The sequence below is a fragment of the Podarcis cretensis genome (assembly GCF_951804945.1).
Source record: "Podarcis cretensis genome assembly, chromosome: 1".
In the NCBI taxonomy this organism is placed as follows: domain Eukaryota; kingdom Metazoa; phylum Chordata; class Lepidosauria; order Squamata; family Lacertidae; genus Podarcis; species Podarcis cretensis.
Window position 1 is genome coordinate 74,147,666 of NC_137170.1, and position 24,762 is coordinate 74,172,427.

The 24,762-nt window shown below is 38.9% G+C and overlaps 1 protein-coding gene across 3 annotated transcripts in view; it reads right to left on the bottom strand.

Annotated features, from left to right (window-relative positions):
* ABCC8 (ATP binding cassette subfamily C member 8) overlaps positions 1–24,762 on the bottom strand; it is a 57,424-nt gene that overhangs the window by 10,223 nt on the left and 22,439 nt on the right. Inside the window, exons 13-29 of one of the 3 annotated variants that reach the window (XM_079965711.1) lie at positions 24,020–24,125; positions 23,316–23,426; positions 21,516–21,591; positions 20,441–20,546; positions 18,036–18,068; positions 16,735–16,770; positions 14,838–14,936; positions 13,582–13,666; positions 12,175–12,255; positions 11,586–11,723; positions 10,483–10,608; positions 8,444–8,543; positions 6,999–7,246; positions 5,444–5,610; positions 3,150–3,219; positions 1,565–1,722; positions 1,120–1,212 (exon numbers count right to left, since the gene is read on the bottom strand). In XM_079965711.1, the coding sequence (XP_079821837.1) occupies positions 1,120–1,212; positions 1,565–1,722; positions 3,150–3,219; positions 5,444–5,610; positions 6,999–7,246; positions 8,444–8,543; positions 10,483–10,608; positions 11,586–11,723; positions 12,175–12,255; positions 13,582–13,666; positions 14,838–14,936; positions 16,735–16,770; positions 18,036–18,068; positions 20,441–20,546; positions 21,516–21,591; positions 23,316–23,426; positions 24,020–24,125 (1,833 nt within the window). The remainder of the gene's footprint in view (positions 1–1,119; positions 1,213–1,564; positions 1,723–3,149; positions 3,220–5,443; positions 5,611–6,998; positions 7,247–8,443; positions 8,544–10,482; positions 10,609–11,585; positions 11,724–12,174; positions 12,256–13,581; positions 13,667–14,837; positions 14,937–16,734; positions 16,771–18,035; positions 18,069–20,440; positions 20,547–21,515; positions 21,592–23,315; positions 23,427–24,019; positions 24,126–24,762) is intronic. The other 2 variants (XM_079965713.1, XM_079965712.1) reach the window with 2 other exon arrangements.

Consider the following 24,762-nt stretch of genomic DNA (forward strand, 5'->3'; position numbering starts at 1 on the left):
GCACCAAGGCTTGCAGATGGGAGAAGAGGAAACACATCCCACAACCAGTGATCTTGACGTGCTAATTGGGACTGCTTTTCCTAGGTCAGGATGGGGAACCTTTTTCAGCCTGAAGGTGACATGCTATCATGGTCAACCTATGGATGTCACATGCCAGCCATGGGCAGACAATGGGCAGAGCAATCTACAGTGGAACCATCTGTACGCAGAGCATTGGATGTGACCCATAGGATAGTAGGCTGCATTGGAGCCATGCGAGTCAGTGGTTTCAGCCTGCCCACAGAAACCTCTCTCCAGTCTCTATCCAGGCATGCAAGAGGCACTGTTATACTTCAAGGACACATTCAAGCAAAAATAGAGCAGGGTGGTGAGGAGTGTTGCCTGGGAAGTGTCCCAAGGGCTAAACAGAGAGGCTTGTCTGAGGGTTTCTACCCCAGACCTAAACTTTATAATTTCCAAAAAAATGCTGCGATGAACGGTGTTTGTGCAATTCACTGACACAGTTTGTGCCGTTTAGTTTTGGCACTGAAAAGGACAGAGGTAGCAGGAGTTGCTTAGGGAAGAGTACACACAACTTTCCCAACCCTTATTCCAAACTAGAGCCATGTGGCACACAGCTCCCCCTGCTCATATTCTCCATCAATTCTTTTTGTGCCACAATATGGGAACAAGACTGCTGAACGTACGACAGGGCAAAGCACTGATACCAGTGCTGCAGCTGTGACCTATTACGTACAAAGCAGGTGCTCCACCATTGCACCATAGTCGCTGCACCAGGGGAATAGTGTGGAATGACGTCATGGGCATATGTGAAGTTCAGGTTTAGATGTGTGATGGATGAATATATGCCCACCCATGTTGAAGGTGCCCTTAAAGGTACTAGAGGAAGACTACACTCGGGCATGTAAATATATTACCCATTTCTATAATGTACCTTTTAAGCACTATGATAATATAAATAGTAACACTATTATTTAGAGTCTTATGGGGCTTGTTGTGGTTATCTATAGTTACCAAATTCTTCATACATAAATAGATTGAGGCGGTTTATTCAGTACATAACTACAAAATTCCTTGCAGTTTTGGAAAACCCTTACAACTTAAAAACAAAACAAATACCTGAATGCTCGTATAGTTGTTAGACCTTCCACAGTCTCTGAAAAATGAGAAAGTAATGGGAGCTGGGTACTGTCATCCAATTGCTGCAGATCCCTGAAAACAATGTTTTATTTTTAAAAAGCAGTCAGTTCCCCCCCCCCCATAAGAAATTAAGCTTTATTTACTGGGTATTTAATTGTTAATGCAACTGTTAAAATGCAGAAGTCTAACCAGGAAACAAACTGGCAGTCTAAGCCTAAAATGGTACCTGTTTTAAAGAGTAAAAATAAGGCAGGAGCTACCAGGAAAAGCAAGATGATAATCATTAATTCAGACATGGGCTAGATGTGCCATCTTTTCCATTTGTACTTCTACATAGACTCATATATACATAAATACAAAGTCATATATCTACATATAAACAAGCCATTTTTCATACACTGTGACATACTTGTGAATTGCTTACCTTGATGCTACTCTAAAGTATTTCTGGATGAAATAGCATATGACAGCAAGAGGAACTAGAGCTATGAGAAACACAGGTGTAACATACGAAATCACAGCAAGAGCAGATAAACAGAGCAGGGTAGAACGGCTCAAGCACTCCAGGGTGGCGGGAATGTGCTAAGCAAATAAACACACAGAATAAATCAATAAATATTAAATGCAATGAAAATAAATCAATGCTACCATGAAATCAACAGTTCCTTTTGCTCTTTCTTCCCTCTTTCAAAACAAGGCCATGTATGGTGCTGAATAATTAATTTTAGATTTGTGTTTCATATTTGGTTTTTAAAAATTCAATAAATATTTAATAATTATAATAATTATAATATTCAGTAAAAAGACTGTAGGATTTTGGTGAGACTTTGTATAGCTTCATTGCTCAGGCAGAAACTAGTCTGCATGAATTTTTAAACAACTAATAGCACAATTAATAGCACAGCACTGGACTGCCAATTGGGAATCTCCTGAAAGCCCATTAGGAAATTCAAAAATTGAATGTCATTCTTATTTTAATATGAATAAGCCATTAATTATTGCTGTGCCTACATTCAGTATTCCTGGGTTGAACAAAGTTAGGGCTGCCACTGAAGCCTGTTACTTCTAAATTTGTGATAAACTGCTTAAGAGAAATATTGGGAAGTTATTCCTACAGTGAAATATGATCATAAACATGTTGCAGTTTCTGAGTTAAATTTGCATGAGGGCAATGGTACTTAGTGGTGAATAGAGTTATGCACATGGGAAAGCAAGTCCTGCAGAAGATCGAGGCACAGTTCAGTATAAAGCAAGTAAGCAACATATTGCCTGGATTCAGATGTAATGTGAATAATGTGAAACCATGATTTCTCCAGCTCAAACCTGCCAGATAACCATGGTTTGTTTGTTTTGCGGGGGGAACAAACCAGGGTCTGTAAATGCAGTTTGAAATTAGAAGAAACTGGAATTCGCATATTATTATATCTGAAATAACAGACAACTGACAGGCCACAGTTAGGGCCATTGTGGCTGCTTCACCATGAATGCAGGAGTGATGTTTGAAGCGGAGCAGATGGGAAACAAAAGCAGGGCTTGTCTGTTGGACACCTGGAAGCTCATGCTACAGTGTGGGTTCTTAGTTTAGCACAAACCATGGTTTTGTGTTCCCTCTGAAGCCAGTCATTGTCAAGCTAACGGAAATGGGCTGATGCAAAAAAGAAAAAAGAAAAAAAAGACAGCCACAGTTTTAGCCAAGGTACTTTGATGTATCTCTTCAGACCCTGGAGGTATGATAGGCTCTTTATTTATTTTTAGTATCAAATTACATTATCTTGTAATGAGATGTTCTCCTTTTTTATTGCCTCATGGAAATTTATATTAGTTATATAAAATGTTCTGACAGCATTGCTACAATGTATAAAATACTTCAATATCATTCCATAGCAACATTATTCATATTGTTCAACTATAGTACAAATATAGTTTGCATTTAGATTATATTTTGCACTGAATGTGACTGGAAGGAATCAGAATTTACTTTTAGTGACTATTTTTTTTAGTGTGCCTACCTGGTCAATAGTGTTACAATCAGCTGAAAATCTGTTCAAGATACTTCCCAGGGGTGTTGTTTCAAAAAACCTGTAATAGGCAATTGAGACCACCAAGTTTGACATTGAAAGAAATTTAAAAACTGATTTAATGTCTATTTCAGTTATTTCTGGATTACGAACAATACCAAACTCCACATAACTCTGTTTAACACTGGGGAATGAGAGACTTTTGTGTTATCAAATAAAGTTTATATAATTCCTGATAATTAAACTACTATCAAATATATACACATATTATAGAAGTATGAATCACTCATCAGATTCAGTTCATTGCACAAATTGAATGTTACAATTAAACTGAGAAAGTGTTTTCTATTCAAAGATACAAAGAATTGCATACAAGGAACAAATTATTTGGAGGTCAAATGAATAACAAAAAGTGAAAAAGTGTAAGCTTAGCATGATATTAGTGTTTTATTAAATGATAAGGTATGATGGTTCTAAGACTCCATCCACAAATTCAGAGGAAAGCACATGGAAGGATTATATGACTTCAGATTGCAGGTGGGAAATTGCACATCTGAATTCTCCCTTCATCTAAAAATACAGCATGTTGTGGAGAAGGCATAATAGTCTAGAATGGGAGCATTTCATTTACTTTCCACATTTTATGCTACAGCCCATCAAGTCAGTGATCTCTTCATTAAGTATACTGTAAACAGGAACTCAATATTAAATATACTAAACAAAGAAAAAATTGCCTCTTCCTCATTATTCATGCTATGTTCCCTTACAATTAGAAATCAAAGCCCTAATCAGGCCTCTAGTGATTTCTGTGCAACTCTGTGATGCAATTCCCTCTTTGAGGCCTGTAAAAAGGCACCGTGTTCCATGAGGATGGTAAATATGAATTTGACGGGAAATTGGTCATTGACTGGTTAACATAACATAAATGATGGCCAAACATTTATTGGGTTTGGAAAGAAAGGAAATGTTATTTACTCATTATCTAAACAATAATATATTATGATATTAACAGTATATCTGCGTATCTGTTGAGTAAAAATCCCTTTTAATATGTTGTTTGAGATATAAAAGGTCTCAGGAGTTTAAAACCAATTCCAAATAAACTCACAGTAATCAAACAGCCATGGTAAGCTCTATTTTTCTGAACTGAAGAGTAAAACATTAGATTACTCTTCAAAGTAGAATAGATTTAAAGGAACGGAATACCACAGTGTCCATTGGGAGACTGTTGAGAGGGTCAAGGGAAGATTGTTGCAGCAGGAATAAATAATGGGCTCAGTGGGACTTTAGGTACTAATACTGTACACATTAGTATCTAAAGAGACAGTAAGACCATTAACCCTTGGATCTAATTTTAGATTCCAGAGTTAATGATTTTACTCCCCCTTTAGATGCTAATGTGTACTACTTCAAATGTTGTTATGGCGCCCCCCCAATAGATGGTAAGATGGGGTAGATAGTGTGGTGGCCTCTAGTTGTTGCTGGACTACAATTCTCAACATCCCTGACAATTGGCCATGTTGGCTAGTAGTCCAACAACATCTGGAGTGCATCACATTGGCTATCCCTGTGGAAATATCTATCACTTCATTTATTTCAAAATGCATCAGCCCAGCCCTACTGAGTTTTGGAGCTCACTCTGTTGAGTGCACTTGTATGTCAAAGCCCAACCCTGAGAGCATGCACCACTGACTGGACATAGATTGGACAAGACAACTATGGCAAATTATAGTTGTTAGAGGAACATCTCTTATAATACACCTAGAGCCCTCTCCTACTAACAATTATATGAATTGCATGTTAGCCTTTTGCTTCCTTCCAGTGCCATAATTTTATGATTCTATGATAGGACAGTAATACATTTGTGCAGTGTAATATGTAGTTGGATTGAGATGGGGATATATTATTATTATTATTACTAAGTGATTGTTGTGGGACTGGATGAAGATGAGCAAAGGCATGCTGATCTTTAGGGTTATGAACTATGGATTACGATAGGATTATGGTATATTGGATTAAATTGGAAATAATGGATGGGAACTCTGGGATGCTGAGAAGGACATTCATATGGTCTATCAATGTTTTTGTTTGCTTAGTAAAAGCCTTTTGGGACAAGAAACTCTTATGCTACTGCAGTTCGCCCTTGGGACCTTTGGGTGCACAAAAAACAAAACAAACAACAATTATTAATCATTTAGGTAGAACTGCATATGAAATGCTATCTTAAAATTTCATGCAACACTGTTATCACAACATTATCTTTGAATTTCATGGTAGTAGAATACCTCATTGGGGCCAAAATAATTTTATTCAGCAGAAAACAATGTAGTTTCTTGGCAACTTTTAAACCAGTCCATTCTACTGCTATTGATGTTACAAGACATAATATAATTCCAAGGCAACAGAGAATGCTGAATATTCTTGTATAAGGAGAATGATTAAACTTGGATTCCTAAAAGAGGGAACAGAGAAGAAAAATGGTGAAACAAAAAACACAAAACTTGCCAGAATTGCAGGATTAATAACTGTAGGGTATTTTCCCATTTACCTGTTTACATAGCTATGGTACTTACTTCAGTCTCTCTTGATATTTATGAAAATTAAGCATTCAGCACTTAGACTTTAGGTTTGCCAAGATACAGATATATAATTTGGCAATGCTTGAAATTAAACATTTAAAATACAATGACTATAGCAGAAATGGGCTAGTATGCACATCTAGTTGTTACTTATCCTCAACTACTGCGCAAAAGAGCAGACTATGTCAGTCCATCAATGGAATGGACTTCTGCTTCTGCAAGGAGACAACCTTTTCTTCTCCTCCCCACTGCTGTCTGCTATGACCCCCCCAAGTCTCCTCTGGAGCACTGGGGATCTTTTAGAGCAGATTGGGGGCACAGTGGGGAGAAGGAGGATGAAGAGGTTCAATTGCACAAGTAGAAGTTTGCTTGTGTAGAGTTTGGCTATCACCCTAAGAGTTTAAATAAAATAGATTGATTATTTAGAAAACACAAATTGCCAGAAATGATTCAATCTCATTTTTGTATTAAATAATGCCAGCATCACATCTGACTCACATGAACAATTAATCCCTCCTTGAAACAAGTAACTTAATTATGTTGATCTTCTTTGAATCGATTCTGTCTTTTTTATTAACACAGACAGAGTTTCCATGCCATTGCAATTTACATAAGATATAATTCTTTAGTTGAGAATAATGGTTGTACAGGAAAATGAAAGATTTTTAGAAAATGTAATTGTAATGGTTGCTTCAATTTTTAACTCTTCTTATGAGTTAATTATGATTAATAGTGATGTAGGGTTGCAGAAGGGGAACTCACATCATGAGGTCATGCCATGAAAGAATTTCAATAGATGTTTACAGAAAATTGTGAATACAAACACTGAGATACCATGTTTGGTGGCAGCCCTATATATCCACATTCCGTGTTCAAAATACTTGTGCTATCTTGTTCACATGACGAAATATGTGCTTTTATAGATTCATAATGCAATCCTAAAATGTCACTCAGAAGGAAATCCCATTGAGTTCAATGGGATTTACTCCCTAGTAAAATGGTTGAAGACTGCATTGCAACAGTAATGCAAATGCATAAAATACTTCTTTTTAAATCATTTGCAGTAGCTAGAATGCTACATCCCAGAAAGCAAAACAAAACATAGTAATACGCTCTATTCATGCTATTTTCAAGGACCACTTGAAATGTAAACAACTTCAGAGAGCATATGACTTTTGTATAGTATATACCTGAGCAGAAAACTAGAAAGATATTACTTTGCATCAAGAGATCAGTGTTGGGATCTTAGAAGGCAACATACCTCACAAAGAGAGCAGTTCTTCTCTGTGGGCCCCACCTTGAAAGCAATAGCATCATATGTCCACTGCGCCAGCCAGAAGTCAATGGACACCATAACAGAATGCTTTAGGAGCTGTGAAAGAACCAGCAAAGGCAAGAGGAGGAATCCTGCTGAGCTAAGGTATTTCCCACATGCTCGCCAAGGCATCTTTGCTCTTTGGTGAAGGACAGAAGATAGATTGTCGTCATCATCACTTTCTGGAATTTCATCTGTAAAGGAATATTGTACTGTAAAATAATCCTTCTAGGAAAATCTTACCTTTCTCCCCCTCATCTTTATGTCGTGCTAATAATACGTTAAGTCCTGGAAAAAAAAGGCCTAGCATTTATTGCCCATAGTCCACAAATAGCTAACTTGCAGCCTTCAGGAAGTTGCTGGAACATTTCCCATCAGCCACAACCAAAATGCTCCATAGGGGCAGCATGTCCCATTTCTCCGCTTGAGGCAAAATGGGAAGTGCTGCCTTGCCATCATCGTCTGCCCTGCTGCTGCCAGAGCAGCAGTACTGGCTAATGGCTGACCTAGCCCTGATGCTCAAGGATAATGTAGTCAAACAACATACAGAGGGCTTAACTACTTCCAGAGGTGATCTAGCAAGTTTAATCTTTCCATTTTTACTCACAACAAGGCCCAAGTTCAAGGGTGACTTACTAGCAAGCAAGTATGTAACTGATTGCAGTTTTCTTCCAGTTTGTCCATTTTGCTCTATGCATGGTAGGTGGGGTGAGTAGACACATGAACTGAAAACCTCAAAATATTATGTAGATATTTTCAGGTGTTTTGTGCGTATATTCAAATGTATACAAAGGAGTATGTAAATGTGGACAGACTAAAGCACTGATACAAATCTAAAGAGAGGATATTTTAACACATCTACACTGATCCCAGTGGCTCCTTCTTTCAAGAATAAACCACTTTTACATAATGTGGTGGCTTAAGAATTCTATGATAGAAAATAAAAGCTCTCCAAAAAAATAAATAAAATAGTAGAAGGTCTGTTGACTAGCCATTCATTATTCTCACATTACTCTCACATTTAAAGAGTGTTTAAATTATTTAACAGATCTTCAGAATTTTCTCGGGACCCCATGATTTATAGATGCATGGAGTAATCCAATCTTAGCAGTCCACAAGAAAAGTGACCCTTGTATTACTTCTGAAGTCTTTCACAATGAAATAAATACCGACATGTGCATGAATGTTCAATTATGGCTCTAACGTGCAGTTAAAATTAGTTCTGCTGAAACAAGAATCTCCTATTAAACTTGTGCTAGCAAACAAATAATACCTTTGACTTGTACATAAGCAGTTAAAAAATCATTTAAAGTATTGGCATTGTGAACTATTGTCAAGGACAGAATGACAAAAAATTATTCAGAAAAGTCCTGTTTGGAATACAACTTCACCTTCATCTTCTTCTTCATCTTGGAGAAGAGTTTCTCGAGAATTCTTTGTCCTTTGGAGGTTTGTCCTGTCTAACACAGCTTTGCGTTCGATTAAGGTCTCCTAAAAGCAGGAGAAACAAGTGACACTGAGTGTACAGGTTTTTCATTTTTCCAAACAATTATATTTTCAAATCAATCTGGTGTTAGAAATGAAGCGAGTGCAATGCATTTAACTGTCATGAATTAATAATCCCCTAGGCATACACATACACACCAGGCTCTCAAGATAGCCAATGCCATCTATCACTTGAGGGTGAAGCAGACATAATGGCAGCTCAGCCATTAACTAAGATTAAGAGATCAGGATATGCGTTTCAACACCAGGGTTTGGAGCATCACTGCTAAGTTCAACAACAATCAGATTATACCTAGCTATGGCCAAGAGGGTGAGCATAATTCACAAATGAGAGATAATGTACTGAGTAAGAGAGAGAGTGAGTTCTAGCTAATAGGGATAGTTACTTCAGGCAACTGATTAATTAAAAAAATAATCAATTACAAAAGTCTGTTGGCACCACACCTCTGATTGTCCTGCTTCTATTCAGTATTCACATTTTAAACATCTCTCCCAATATGTAAACATAATATGGGACACTGCAGAGCAAACCCCCCTTGTGCTAGTGTGCCTTTATGGATGGGGCAGAGGTGTCCTGAAAAAGTGTTATCTCAAAAGGGTGGTGTCCTGCCAGCAGTCCATATAATGCTTTGAAATGCGGTGTTGCAGGGGTGGGGGTGGGGGCTGCCCAGGACCCACTGATTCCCAAGCTGGTTCCACTGCATCACATGATGGCATCAGGCTCATTTTGGGCTCGATTCTTGTGCCACTCCCAGGTTGTTGCAGCAATTTCCCTCCTGCTGCCTTCCACCTTGCCTGGTGTCAGCTGCAGGGCTGAGGTCCTACCACTCTGTTAAGCTCTAGTCCAAGGCCATGGTTTGAATTGCATCCTAAGTCAACCAATTTCTTCTTCGTATGTTATGACCTTACTTTTATTTACTATGATCAAATTCCAGTTTTCTTATGCAAGAACATCTCTTTGGGAAGGTTGATTCAAACATGGTTTCAGGTACAGACCATACAGAAAAATAACAACCCCCTTGCCAAATTGAGTGATGAAGGATCATTGAATAACTCCTGATATGTGCCACTAGAGGGGGTTAGGAACAGGAAAGGCACCCCTCTTCCACATTCTGGTGACCTCTGCTGCTGCAGACGGGTGAGCAGGGGGACTTCATCTCTGCAGAGGCCCCTGTTGCACCCACAAGTGAACGAGAAGCTATCTCTGGGTATGTTCGGGTTACCGCTTACTTGAAATCAAGTGTCTTACCATTATTAGTTTCTGAGGTTGCGTGTACATGATGCTGCCACAATCCATATCGATCCTGTGTTTTTTCTCAAACTAGCTTCAATCTGACTAGAAAACTAGATGTAGAGTAAGTCATCTCACATATGCAGGTCAGCACATTATGTGCAGATGACAGCTTAATGAATAGGAGGGGTTTTTTGGGGGGAGTGTTCTGGGGACACACACCAAAAAGATCATACACACCAGGGGACTGCATTCCCAACCTTTCTTTGATGTGAACAACACTGTGCAACTGTGGCTTGAAACGCAGCAGGAGAAAATTACTAATGTGAACATAGCCTCTGTCTGGCAGTGTTCCTGTTGATGGTAGCTGGTGTATGGCTTCAAAACAGGCAAGGCTAGTGATGGATCTATTTGATTCAAAGCTAGTCCATTTGTCGGAGAAGGTTCCAATCTGGACCCTTCTGCACCCCCAGCCTGGAGCTGGCACAGGAAGGAAGACAAAACAACTGCTCCATCTTTAACTGCCATCCTGGTTGGCACAAATGGGATGGGTTTGGTAATGGATCTCCCACTTTGTTCTTCCCTGCTGGATTCTGGACTGTCCTGCTATTCATTTGAATTTCATTTATCATTCCGTATTTTTGAACTACAAATGCTTCAGTTAATGTAAACCTAAAGAAAAACAAAACTGGCCTTCTCCAGATCTTGGTCCTGTCGATTCATGAGTGTTTTCCAGTGTTCAAAGAGCTCGGATTCTGATTTCTGAATATCTTTGAGAGTGCCTTCTCTTTGAATGGTACCATCTTTCATTGCAATAATCTGAAACAGTTTTAAGATGTAGCTTGTCAATAAAGTCTGTTCTTTAAAAAAAACAAAACCATGCATTAAAAGCTGCTTTAATTGGTATACATGTTTTTAACTCATATTTAATTCCTGCTAAGTTTCTTTCTTTTTTGATTATATATTTATTTTACTTGCTTAAAGGTGGGCTTGTTCTCTCTCATCCAAAGATAGTTTTAAGCTTCACATAACTTGTGAATGACAAGCAGAATTAAGCTATGTGTTAAAATTTATTATTCCAATAGGTGAACTTGTTTTGAGTGTGCAATGCCACTCTTTTTAGAAAGTCTATCATGATGCTTTAAAAGGAGCTGTCTTTCAAATTGTGCTTAGTTCCTTTCTTTTGGGTCTACTTACATACTTAATCTTTTGGCATGTTTATGGACTGAACCTAAATGCCACTGACAACGGTCCATTTTATCTTTGTCATAAGGTATATATAATATTACCTAAAAATTATCAAGAAGCTGCTTGCTTAAACACCCTGAAAGTAAATGAAATGTCTTAATCACAAGCAATATAGGGAGATAAAGTCCCTTCCCAAGTCCTGCTCCCATATTTAATGGTCATTGGACTTCAACTCCCCACCAGTTCCAGCAAGCATGACTAATGGAGAGGAATGATTGTAATGATTCAATGAATGATTCAGCAACCTCTGGAGGGCCACAGGTTCCCCACTCCTGAAGTAAAGTGTGAATTGGTTCTAGGACTTGCTGGGGTTGCCAAGGGCTATGGCTATGGCAGTGCAAAGTCAATAAATATAAATATTTAACCAGGGCTGTAAAGATGTTAGGACAGCACACAAGCAGATGGATAATTAAATACCCATTTCATTGAAGTCAGTTTTGTTTAAGAGTGCTTATATTTTGTTGAACCAGGCATGCAAACATATTCAAGCAGGTTGTGAATATTCACAAATCATGTTTTTCTTCTATATTCAAAGAAAGCGTCATCACCCAATCAGCATGGGGCAGATATTGTAGTTTGTGGGTAACCAGAACAACAGTCCTCTTGTCATTTCTTAGCATATTCAGGATTCCTTCTTGCATGAGGTGGTCACTCAAGTGAATATCCAGTGCAGAAAAAGGATCATCCTAATCAAGACAAAATATATACTCAGATATTTCCTCAGTAATGGTGCACTGTTACTTTTGCAGGAGAAGTAGCTTTTGTTTTGTCATATTTTTTATGTTCTTCCAGGAAAGGTGGAACCTTCCATATGAATCCTACTATATGAATGAAAACAAAACTTTCTAGATGTGCAATAAAATAATGTAAAATAAATTCACATGAATTCCTTTTTTTTCAAAATTGTTCATAGCTTATGAGCAAAAAGATGCTAAAACCTATCCCCTCTCTTATATCACTGTACCATCCATTCTGGAATACTTATAATGATCTCATTTCCATGGTGTCACATCACTGTATCTTGAATATTAATTAATATAATATTAGCATTGTGCAGGTGGATGCCTATATGTGGGCAGTACAACAGAATTTTGCAAGCCTCAGTTTAGAGAGTGGATTTAGTTATGGCCAACTTACCAGGAATACAACATTCGTCTGTTGGTAGAGAGCTCTTGCCACACTGATCCGCTGGCGTTGACCTCCAGAAAGATTAATGCCCTGGAATAAAAGACAAAACAATTCAGTTTGAAAAGCTATATAATCAGTTCTGAAGCATCATTGTTCAAATGTTGCTTTAATAAATCTTCATATGGGGGTGACTTTGAAAAAAGATAGACAGAAATACCAAATGCTGTTAAACAAGGCAGCCAGTACTATATCTTCATTCTCATTCTTCAAAATACTTACCCTATTGTTAACAATTTACAAATCACTTTTAAAATACAAGTGTTTCATCAATGACTTTCACTAAGGCTCCTGAAGTCAATATGAGGAACTATGTCTGCAACAGTTTAGGGAACTTGTGGCTCTCCAGATGTTGCTGAACTCCCATAATTCTTGACCATTGACCATGCTGGCTGGGGTTGATGGGAGCTGGAGTCAAACAACATATCGGTCACAAGTGCCCCATCCCTAGTCTGTTATATAAAGACTTGAGTAGAAGGGGTGGGAATTCTATTGCACTCCATATATTGCAGGGGCACAGCTCCCATTATCCCTGACAATTGGTCATGCTAGATGGAGGGTCACAGGTTTCCCATCCCATGAGATATGGATCTGTCTCATGTGTGAAAATCCAGCACTTTATCCCATTGGATTTTGACAATGTTATCTCTTAAAACATACACTGCTACAAGATGAAACCTTGTTTGTGCAGCTCATTTGCAATGCTTTATATTCTTCCTGTCTTATCCTTGGTGTTTCTAAGACTTTTTTTTCCAACTGTTGTATGTTGCACCTTGGCTATTCTTAGTTTTCTTGTGTTCTGTGTCAGCTTCCCTTACTGACTGCTTCTATCTTATCCTTCAACTAGATGCCTGGATCTCATGTAGGAGATCCAGCAAACCAATAACGTCTGCTTTGTCTTTGATTATCAGAACACCCAATACGTTTTACCCCAATTCAACTTTGTCCCCAACTGAAATCCTGTTACTTTCTCATATAAAAGCAGCAGCTACCATTTATTTCTATACATTGCCGGTAATATTAAGGAACATCTTGCTAGTTCCTACTTAAACTGGAATGTTGAAAAATATCATTCACTAATACATGCTAGATTACTAAAATTCTTATTTTATTCAGTAAATATACACCTCAAATACAATATTTCAGTGAGATCAGGAGTGGTGACTGCAGATTGGAAAACCCCCCACTTTGTTACATGAAACTTCAACATTGTTTCAGACATGTAAAGCTTTCAAATCAATAATATCAATTTGCTTTACAAATTGGTTTTGTCAAGTAACAGTTAGAATTTCAAGAACACATGACAAGTTTGGGTGCTTAATTAAAAAACAAACAAACATATTGCATATGGTCACTAACCCTTTCTCCAACTTGTGTTTGGTCTCCATGAGGAAGTATGTCAATATCAGGCTGAAGAGAGCAAGCATCAATTACTGCTTTGTACCTGTGGAAACAGAACTGGTAATTGTCAATTCACCTAGAGACTGCCTCACAAGCACATTTTACCTGCTTTTAAGAGCAAAATTAATCAGCTGGAGAAGTCACACGCTGGAAAATGCATGTTTGCTAAGCACTAATTGTTCTAATGGGAACTCTGTTCCAGGCAAATAAATGCCATTTTAGCTAATAATGCACTATACTACAGGTAGTCCAAAGGTTAGAAATAAATGAAGCATTCCCTGGTTCTGTTGCCGGGATCAATCCTCTGAGGAGATGGAGGGCTTATCCACACATCCTCTTGTCCCACTGCTTTTCCCCAGGGAAAACGGCTCTTTAGCACTCAATAGGAGCAAATGGCAATTGGGTTTTCTGTGGATTATTGTTTCTTCTGATGAAGAGCTAAAGAGTGGGCTTTTCCTGGAAAAGAAGTGGGGTAAGGGGAAAACTATGTGGACTTGTGCTTTCTAGGCAATTGGAAGTGTGGATGAACCCTAACATACATCTAGAATGCAACCCTTTCCTTCTGATTCATGTGGGTACAAATCATGCTGCCAGAAACAACCTTCAACATATAGCAAGGGACTATGAGACTTTGGGTAGGAAGCTGAAGGGCCTTGGAGCACAGGTGTTTCTCCTGTTGAGCACTGTGGCCCAGAAGGAAAATACTGAAAATAAACCACTGGCTGAACAAGTGATGTAGTCAGGAAAAGTTTGGTTTCTTGGACAATGGTCTCTGCTTTCTTGAGGAAGGACTTCTGGCAAGAGATGGATTGCACCTCACATAATGCTGGCCAAAAGTCTCCCCACACAATTGGACCACGCCATTTGGAAAGCAGCTTCACATATTGAATCACTTTTGTGACACATCTGCCATGTGGAAATGTTTTTCAGTTGCTTCCTTGTGGATGATGTAATGCTTAGATTGGTGCTCAGACAAGAAGGTGTGTTATACCTGCAGTCAATACTGAACTTTTAAGGAAGGATCACTGCTCAATATGATTGAATGTTTTAAATCATTACAGTTCAAAGACTGTCACCTCTGTCATAACAATTCCACATTTGTACTATGTAACCAGGAGAGGAGTACTGTCAACAGCAATAAAAAACGTTCACTATAAGGGTGGTAAGATAGACTTACTATTATTTGCATTTACAAGGCATTTAAGTACACTAACCTTTGTGTATTAAAAGGGCTTTCAAAAGTGATATTTTCTTCTACAGTAGCATTTAGCAACCATGGTTTCTGGGAAGCATATGCCACCGATTCTCTTTTCCTGGAAACAAACAAACAAAAAACCACAGAAGGACTTTATTTTATTTTACTGAAACAGCCATGGAAATTATTATTCATTAATGTAGCCTTCAATGTCTTATTTTAAATATCAATTAATATTCCATCTCTATCCTAAAAAAAAGTATATTTTCACAAGAGATGTGTCCCTGGTAAAATGTTATTGTGCTTAAGGTTACAGTCAGATTAGTCTGTAATAGCTTTAATTTCTGATTTTTGTATTACAAAAGGCATCTTTTTTTGGGGGTAGCAAAAGCTGTTGTAAGTGGCTCTAGATTAATATTACATTGCCCTATAATTATGAAGGATACCCTAGTCAAAAAGGTTTTACCTAACTCATCCTTGAGTCCCCAGCTGTTGTTGGACTACAACTCCCATCATCCCTAACTAGCAGGACCAGTGGTCAGAGAAAGGCTGACCCAACTGAAAGGACTTATTGGATCATGGTTTTTCAGCATTTTTTTGTTACAGAAAGAGCTCTGAGTTGTTTTCAGGGAGGAAACTTGTATCCATCACCATACTATGTAAGCCGGGTGCACATGCATTCGGCAGTGCAGTGGGCAACAGATGTCGGGGAGTGAGGATGCTCCTGAAGAGGTCTAACAAGTGGCCAGACCAAAGCAGCAGAAGACTCCTGTGGTGGCAGCTGGGCCTGGAAAAGAGGCCAATGTTTTTTGAGCTGGGTTAGGGGTTGGGGTTTTACTCCCCCTGGGGAGCCTCAGTGTGGTGGGAAAATGGCTCTTACTAGTGCCTGGCATAGGAGCCAACCCCTAGGGGCTGAGATCCCTCCCCCCCAATAAAATATTTGAGGGGGCCCCAAAGTTGATGGGCATTGCCATTTAAATAGTGTGTGCACACTGTGTCTTGTGACAGATTATAAGGGGTTGGGCTTTCCTGCTCCACCCCAAATAATGTATTCAGGATTTGAACCCCTGGTGCATGGGAAAAAAAGCTGAAATCTGAACAGCACTTTTAAGGGATCCTGCGCATGCTACAACAACTTTCTGGGGCCAGTAGCTTTGCCTAGAGGCCAGAGCCCATATTACTTGATAAGCCCAGGGGGACATACATTTAGATAGCCTGATCTCATGGCTTATACCACATGGTGTACTACATGGGCTGCCAGATGCCCTGGTGATTCAGCTAGACAAGGACGACCTGGTTAGCAGCAAGGGCATAGATCTCATTTTCACAGCAACCACTGAACTTGAGGCCCTGCATGGGGGACATCCTAAAACGCACTGGCAAGGTGGGCTTGGAGCTCATAGGTGTCTACCATACCCAGAAGAAAGTGAACAAGGCAATGTTCCACATAGTGTCTCACCTGGGGGGCCAGGTAATTCAGCCCCCTAGCATTACGTTCAGTAATGTGGATCTCTACAGGCCTGATGGCATGCACTTATCACTGATGGGCAATGAGGGTTGGCTGCTGGACATCTTTTGGGGGCCTATGTGATTGGTTGCAGATGTGAGAGGTGTGGTGATGAACAAGCAAGGTGGGGCTGACTCAGGTGGTGCAAAAGGCATTGGACTGGATCGTTAGTCTAGATAAAGGGGGTGGGATAGAGCCCTACCCCCTTCCTAGCTCAAAGAAAAAGCATACCCCTGTAAAAGGATCCAGGAGGAAGCATTCTATCTAAATGCCCAGACGGGGGGTGGGGGGTGGCTAACAGGCTGTAGAACTCCCCAAATGGCACCCTGGAAGGATCACCACAACTGGATGTGGATCATAGGGTGATGCATAACCCAGGATTGACCCTGAAGGAATAATTAATCAGTACCTGGTTTCAGTGTCAACAGCTGTTTCTCTTTCTGGGCTGCAGGAAAAGGTACAGTAAATTGTAAAATGGCAGTATTAATGCATTTTTGCAAATACTTTAGATATGCCTGAGTTCTAAAATCAAGAGAAGTAAATAAATTGACATATACATTGACAAATTATATATAGATGCAGTCATAGGAAAAAGAAAGTACACCCTCTTTGAATTCTGTAGTTTTACATATCAAGACATAATAACAATAATCTGTTCCTTAGAGGTCTTAAATTTAGGTAAATACAACTTCAGGTGAACAACACCACACAACTTATTACACCGTGTCATGCATATATCTATACATTTTCATTTCCTATTCTGTTATGACTGTGATTTGACTCCCCCCACTCTACTGTATCAAACATAACACAGTCTTCCAACAATCATTTGGATAATAGTTGTACAGGTACTTTTATGTTGGTTGATAAGGGGAGGGGGAAGGATCTGAATCTACCGTAATTCACACTTTTAATACCTCTCTTCAGAATGCAACTTGTAGAATCAAGATGTAATTGTGATGGAGGGCTTGGTACTATATATACATAGATGGTTTTCTTTCTTTCTTTTTCTCTTCTCCTCTTCTTTCTTCCTGTCTTTTTTTTTTATTGTATCTTTTGTTGAAAACTCGCAATAAATTTTAATATATACCGGTAAGTTACATTCTGAAGCTTCAATGTTATGCACCCTGCTTTGAAATTAATCTCCATGTTAAGCATGTTTCACATGTGACTTTTTTGTATTTTAGTTTATAGGTGGGGGGAAATCTGATCTACATCAGTGTCTCATAACTAGGATAAGCTAGGGAAGAAAACTAATAGACATGACGAAAATCCCAGGAACTGGGAAATAAGTAATTATCTATTTCCATCTCTGCAGGAGGTGGTACACGAACACTCTTCAGAAAAGCAGAATGAAGCAGACAAGCTTCGTCAAAGCAAAGTGTGTACCTTTTGGTATCTTGCCTTTCAGGCTAGAAGACTAAGGAGTGTTATAATTAAAATAAATAAATAAGAAAAAACTATGCCAACACATGTTCATCTGCCTAGCAGATTCTTTCATTCCATTTGGTTCTATAAAATGGGATGTGTAAATAAGAAAAAAAAGAAATGTCAAGAGAGAAAGAAAAATTAAGTAAAAGCTGAAATGTTTAATAAAGAATCATTTCAAACAGTTAATACTGTAAAGTCCAACTGTACAGTACTTTGTTTCTTTGCAACACAATAGATTTAGGATAGCATTATGAGCAAGAATCATGTGTATTACTATACCTGACATCTTCCCCTGTCTCGCTGTCAGGAATGCTGCATCATCAGTAAAAAAGAAAAAAGAAAAAAAGAATATTGTTCATACAGGTATAGTGGTACCTCGGGTTACAGACACTTCAGGTTACAGATGCTTCAGGTTACAGACTCCGCTAACCCAGAAATAGTACCTCAGGTTAAGAACAGGATGAGAACAGAAATTGTGCCACGGCAGCGCGGCAGCAGCAGCAGCAGGAGGCCCCATTAGTTAAAGTGGTACCTCAGGTTAAGAGCAATTTCAGGTTAAGAATGGACCTCCAGAACGAATTCAGTTCTTAACCCGAGGTACCACTGTACTTATGAACTGTTTGCTCACAGGAGGATTAACGACTACATTCTACTTTGCATGTACGCTGCAAAACATTTTTCATAGAGTTGCTTCAAACTGAGGTCAACAGCATCTTACTTAGGAACTTTACAATATTTTAGCAGTCAACCTGAAGCAATATGATCAACCAGTGCAAGACTCCAGTCACATGGCTTGATTTGCCACCATCTTTCTTGAATGTTTGGTGGTTATGAGAAGCTTATATTTAGTACTTTAAAAATGTTGATGTGAGCTGCAGTGGAATAATACTTGCATTAAAGACTTAAAGTTGAACATGAAGGAACCCTCATGAATCCTAAAAGTTTACATTGCTGAGATATGCCAATTCTTGGTGGGCTTGATATATAGTGTGATACAGCAAACAGACAATGCAAATTCTATGCTGAAAGTAGGACTTGCCTAAAAGTTATTAGTGTGGATTCCAGCCAATGGACATCATATGGAGAAATTAGGTTGCTAATACAGTGGTACCTCAGGATGTGAACGGGATCTGTTCCGGAGCCCCGTTCGCATCCTGAATGGAAAGTAAGACGCGACAGCGCTTCTACGCATGCACGGTTCGTGTTTTGCCGCTACTGTGCATGCATGTGACGTCTTTTTGAGCATCTGCGCATGTGCGAGCGGCGAAACCTGGAAGTAACGTGCTCCTGAAGCACATTCAACCTGAGGTATAACTGTACCTACATTTAAATATGCTAGAGCAACATACTGTATATTGAAATTATGGTTCCATAGTGAAGAATAATGTAGGTACCATTTTTTTTTTAATAGGACCCTAACCACAAAGAACCCATACTGGTAAGTCACCCCCCTAATGCCCGCTGTTACAGGACTTCTCTTTTGTAAATTTATTTCAACCAATGTTGAGAAGCGTGCTTTTCCATTTTGTAACTCCTCCTCAGAGAGTAATTGCTTAATAGCATTTAATAAATAGCATTTGCATATAAATATGATCAATAATTTAGTTTTACTCCATTAGCGAGAGCAATGGTGACTGGCTGCACTTCAACCAAAGGCAGGAGCAGAACTGGATGCCTGCCTCTCTAAAGGCTGCAGCTTGCCTTTTGACCACTAGGTGGAACAACCAACCCACTGCTGATTTTCACTGAAAATGGGGTAAAAGCTAACAAAATGCCATTTGGATGTATAAATTATATAAATTACGCTTGCTGATTTGGGAAGGACATACACAGGTATTAGAAAGATGCTACCATTGTATAACTTAATAATAGTCATAGCTACACAGTGGATAGGAACAAATTATAACAGCAGTATGTTTCATGCATACATGATTTTAGAGACACTGTCAAAATCTATATAATAAAATTTATATTTATTGCAAACTGTCATCAAAAGGAACATCATAAGGATATATGATTTGGTCACTGGAATGGAGATGTAGCTGAGAAAACAAACTGCAACATGAACTGCTGGATTCCATAGTGTGTTTTCTTTCAAATTAACTGAATGTTTTAACAAAAGTACTGACAAAGAGAATATTAATAGACCCACACTGATTTCTTGATTTAAGATAGTGTTGATTCTGCATAGAACATACCAGCACAAGCATAGTAAATATAATTTCAAGCCAACAGTTCTGCTTTCTTTATATGTAGTTTCTGTATACTGCAATTCCCCAGGCACTTAAAGCGGTATTCTTGTACTTTGGCTGAAATCAGTAGGGTTTAGAATTAGGGGCTGTTTGCAGTTGCATATACATGGAAGAGGTAAGTAAGGAAAACCGATGTTCTTAACCAGGCATAGGCAAACTTGGCCCTCCAGATGTTTTGGGACTACAACTCCCATCATCCCTAGCTAACAGGACCAATGGTCAGGGATGATGGGAGTTCTGGTCCCAAAACTTTCGGAGGGCTGCGTTTGCCTATGCCTGTTCTTAACCACAATATAAAATATACAGTATAAACATAGTTTGGTCTACACCAAAACAGTGATTTAATTCACATGCACCAATAACATAGCTTTGAAGTTAAGTCTGTATCCCTTGCATAAACTACACAGTAACTTAAAGTATGAATAAAATTACCTGTTCCAGATTACATTCCCAGATACTTTCTGCATCTCCCCAAGTATCCCTAGCAAGAGGGATGACTTACCACAGCCCACCTGTCCCACAATCATTGTTAATTGACCTGCAGTAACAAAAAAGAATTTTATTTGAAGTTTAAATTTACTACAGATAGTGAGCCCTGATCCAGAAACAGTTGCACTCAACAAGTAAACATTCAGTAGTACATTCACACAAGGTGCACTAGGTGATATTGCAGAGGTGGGTGTGGAAAGGCATAACCCCCCCCCCACACACTGTTGAGTGCTGATACAAATATGAATGCACATTGGTATGCGATTCCTGCACATGAGCATATTTCTGCCTGCAGATCTCCCTTGCTGGATCAGAGTTATTGAAAAAAAGAAAAAAGTTTGGTATAATAAAAAGAAGAGTGGCAGATGAAATTAATGGACTATGCAGAATTGGCGAAACTGACGGGAAAAACCCGGAACCAGCAGGACCAGGTTTTCCAGAAAGACTGGAGTAAATTTATGGTACACATTGGTACCTCAGGTTACATACGCTTTAGGTTACATACGCTTCAGGTTACAGACTCTGTTAACCCAGAAATATTGCTTCAGGTTAAGAACTTTGCTTCAGGATGAGAACAGAAATTGTGCTCCGGCGGCACGGCAGCAGCAGGAGGCCCCATTAGCTAAAGTGGTGCTTCAGGTTAAGAACAGTTTCAGGTTAAGTACGGACCTCCGGAATGAATTAAGTACTTAACCCGAGGTACCACTGTATTTGAAAGACAACTGTAAACAATTAACATCGCTAGTAGGATTATAGGAAGCTTTGTAAGGATAAATTTATTACTTATTGTAGTTAAGTAAGGAAATATATAAGGATAAGATTTAACAGGAATAAGAAATACAGGAAAATGCAATGTATAGAGATTAAGTTTGAAAACCATTAATCAGGGAGGAAGGAAGTCACAGGCTCATGGAGCCAAATGTTTTATTTTTGGGAAAAGGTTGTTATAATGTTATGCAAAGAAAATATATGTAAAAACCAATAAAAATTGTTGGGGGGAAAATATAATAAGTGGTACCTTGAGGGATTCGAATATCAATGTTGGACAATGTTGGAGAGCCTTCAGGTGTCCAAGTGAAAAATCCATTTGTGACCTATGGCAACAATAGCAAAAAAGATAAATAATCCATACCGTTGCAAAATCTTACTCAGACATTTTCTTTAAAAATTATTTCTGGTTTTCCAATAAGACAGTTTAGCCCCACCCCACTTTGATCTATCTAATTTCTTGCTTACCCTTTTTTGACCAATTTGAATTTCTATGCTTTCATCTGAGTATTATTTTAAGAGATTCTGTGGTATGTGGGATATATTAAAATGGGCATTCTTGTTTGGCTAGTTTGAGAATTGTTAAGTTATGTATTTTTATTATATTCAAAATATATATTTTTGACCACTTTTCTGGGCAAATGTGCATCAAAGATGGCTTGCAATCCAAAATAGATGTAAAGAAACAATAATTGGAAATTTTAAACCTTAAAACTACAACTTGGTAACACCCCATATACATTCAACCAGATCATCTCCAAGCTAATGATATCTTTTTGTTCTTTACTGTGCAAACCACAAACCAACTGGTCTGGTACAACTCCTTCCCCTGTGCCAGAGAAACATGGTGTCCTTGTTCATCAGACCCTAATTAAACTCCAAACTTTCATAGGAGACAGAAAACTGAGATTACTTCAGTTGGGCATAGTAACTGCAACAGTTCCCAGCCAGGAGTCTCTCTGGTCTCACCATAACCAGATACTGGCAACTACATGGAGATAGATATACTTGTATGTTGCATCAGCACAGTATTGTTTGGGCATCAAATGCAAACTGCCTTACCTTTTTTTTTTTTTTAAAAAAAAATGAAAAATCTTAATTTACCTCTTGTGGCTTATACAAAGCAAACACAAAACTCCACAATTCTTCCTTTTGAGTTTTATAATGTCCTTCAGAGCTGGTCACAGAGCCTGTTTACTCAGAAGTACAGTAAGTTTCAGTGGCACTCGCTCCCTAATAAATGTGTTGAGGATAAAAGCTCTAATGTGCACATGAAGATATTTCCCATTCTTCTGAGTAAACATGCACAGGTTTAAAAAAATGCTCAACTTAATCAGAACATATAGCTTAATTAAATATAAACCACACAACTAAAATAGTCATAAACTTATACACAATAACTCAGTTTCAATTTGGGTAAAGCTTTCTGAGGAGAACTGCTCTCACAAGTTGCTAGGAGAAAGAATTCCTGAGCTACAGAAAAACCACTTGTGCCCTTGTCATTCATATATAGTGCAAAGAAGGCATTGTTAAGGGAGCACAATAGGACATAGGAGTGAAGGTTAGTAAGTGAGGAATCATACAGCTGGAGGAGGAGATGCTTCTAAAAAAAGTGTCTGCCTGAAAACACTACCCTCTGGACTAGAAGCCTTTCACTAGCTTTTGATGTGTGAAGACAATGTCAATAGAAATGCAGACCGCGTACTAGCTCAGAGACACTATTATCCACTCTCACACAATATTTTCCAGTGTCAAGCTCTAGCATCAAAAGCAGATTCTAGTTTGAGACCTGACACAAATTATGCTCAAAAACATCTTGAAAGCTGGGCTAAATTAGAACGTTTCAAAAAGATCCATTTCACAAACTGATAACCATGCTACCAAATTATTTTTATTTCTATCTTTAAGAGGCAGATAAATACCACAATCTTTCAACTCCTCAGCAGTCATGTTTTGTTTTGCTTTCTAAATGCAAATGTGGGTTTTCCAGGCCCTAGAACTCTGAGCTTATTAGTAACAACATTATTAGAAAGAGTGACCTTATTACCACCTTTACACAATAATCATCTGCTTCTGTGGTGCTAACAGGTCTTCTTAAAGGAGAGCTGTAATTGTTCCAGTCCTCTCTGGCAGGTCTCTTACGGTTAACAACTTTGAGGGGCTGTGCAAGATCAGGAAGACAGAAATACATGGTGAGTGGTGACAGGACTGTGAAAGAACCTTAAGCAAGAGTGGACAATGACTTGGTTTTCTGGTGCAATCATTAATCATGACTGGGGAGGGACTGAGGGGAAAAGATACACCGAACCCCTCCTAGAAATGGTTGGTAAGAAGCAGAGGAGACAGGTTTGTGTGTCAATCAGCATTGTGCAACTGTGCAGTGACTGCCTGGCTAGCCGACCCTACAGACAGCAACCACTGCATACACTAGGCCCTGGAAGCCAGTAACAAATTGTACATTTGCATGGGACTGGTTGGGTCGCCTTCAGCCTCTACTGCTACCTCTTAACCATTTCTGGTATGGATGGGCTTTCTCCTCCCCACTTGATTATGATAGTCAGTGCCCCCCCCCACTCTATCCACTGCTGGCCTTAAACAAAAATAGTCATGGTATAGTCCTTGGCTAGCTTTAAGATTTTGCCAATGTAGCTATTAATTAATTACAAGCGAACTGACAAAGTTATTGGGGTGGTTCACAAGGATTAAAGAACGGGAGGGTAAACATTTGGCACACAATCCAGTATTAGCACTTACAACTGCCTGGTATTTGCTGTGGTTGTCCTTGCATCTTGGCTCTGCACATTTGTCATGTTCCTCCCCTATTTCTTCACTTGAGAGAAATTCACTTAACTTTTGAACGCTACAAAAAGAGGGAAAAGGTAGTAAATTGAGGAATACTTATACATTGTGCCAGTTACAGTAACAGTGCGCATTTCAGAATTCCCATGGTACAGTGGAACCTTGGTTCTCGAATGGCTTAGTTGACGAATAGATCGGCTCCCGAACGGGAGTAAGTGTTTCGGTTTTCGAACATTTTTCGAAAGCCAAATGTTCAAGCGGCTGTCGGCTATTGTTTCTGGGGTACCTGCGCCAATCGGAAGCCTCACCTTGGTTTTTGAACGTTTCGGGAGTCGAACGGACTTCTGGGATGGATTAAGTTCAAGAACCAAGGTTCTACTGTTTAGATATTATTCTCAGAAGAAATCCTATAACTGTGCACAAAGCTGTAATAAAACTGTAATGTTTTACTCCAGTAGCTCCAGTACAATTGGTGGGCTCAAGTTCTAATGCCTTAAACTTTACATCATCATCATCATCATTATCTTGTGGTGATACTACTTTTGTCAAAGATGTCCTCACATTGATTCCCCCCCCCACCTGCACCTGAAAGCATATAATTCCATATAACTTATTGCATGAGCTGGTAATTCAAGAACATAGTGGCTATAGTGGCTGTATATGGGGTGGGGACACTTACTATGGGATGGCCTTGAAAA